The 920-nt window shown below is 42.2% G+C and overlaps 1 protein-coding gene across 1 annotated transcript; it reads right to left on the bottom strand.

Moving 5' to 3' along the window:
* Positions 1-207: 207 nt before the first annotated feature.
* On the bottom strand, positions 208-705 carry LOC127865018 (fibrinogen C domain-containing protein 1-like). Its single transcript, XM_052404917.1, has one exon. It carries the CDS (start codon positions 703-705, stop codon positions 208-210), a length of 498 nt encoding a protein of 165 aa, XP_052260877.1.
* Between the last annotated feature and the right edge of the window lie 215 nt (positions 706-920).

Here is a 920-nt window from a genome sequence, read left to right as displayed (position 1 = left end):
CCACCATGATTGTCATTATCCGCATCGTAAGTTGAGAACATATGGCCATTATGATTCTTTAAGTGATCGTCAGCATCCCCACTGAACCCTTTAACACTCAGTTTATACTTTCCTGCTTCAGACGACACACCAAATTCAGAATACACTGCATACGCCTTCTTGCCTTCAAATGTCTCCATGTCTATGTGCAGTTGGCGAGATTTGTCTTTAGTAAGATGGTAGATATACTCGTTCCCGAGCCAGAAATCCCCCACTCAGATTCCCGAATCCAGTCTTGTATTCCTCCCAGGAGCGATCAAAGTCGACAGTTCCGAACTTCCGGCGTTGAATTACCAGACAAGCCTTGTCTTGATCTATCTCACAATATACTGCCAGACCGGATGGTTTGAAGTATGGATATATTGTATGGACACCGCTTTTGTCGACATCATCACAAGATGTAGGTTTAGGATTCACATCATTTGTCGTGCTTCTTGTTTTGCATACCCCTTGCAAGGTCCTCATATCGGACTGAACTCTAGATACATATTGTGTTACATGAGAGGTGAAATTGTCCATTAATGCGCCCATACGCTCTATCAATGACTTCACTTGCATGCTTGCATCCTTAAATTTGAGTTCTTTTTCCTTCGAGTCGTCCATGCGTTTTACTTCTCTGAGCAGATCGTGTCTCAGTTCCGTCGTTTCCTTATTTAAATGCGTCATCGACTTATTGAATGTGTCACTCATACTGCTATTCACTGGTCTATGCGCATCAGAGAAATATTTGTTAAACATAAACTCAAGTTATTCCACGTTGTCAACGGTATTGATACATGTGAAAAAGTTATTATCACCCTGAAAGTGCATTGAGTTTAAGGGCGATTTCTTGCCTACTCCTGATTCGTCGGTGTCCATTCGCGTTGATCCAGCCAACATTT

This window comes from Dreissena polymorpha, chromosome 1, assembly GCF_020536995.1.
Source record: "Dreissena polymorpha isolate Duluth1 chromosome 1, UMN_Dpol_1.0, whole genome shotgun sequence".
Classification (NCBI taxonomy): Eukaryota; Metazoa; Mollusca; class Bivalvia; order Myida; family Dreissenidae; genus Dreissena; species Dreissena polymorpha.
Note: the sequence above shows the minus strand (reverse complement) of the source record. Positions and strands in the feature narration are given on the sequence as shown.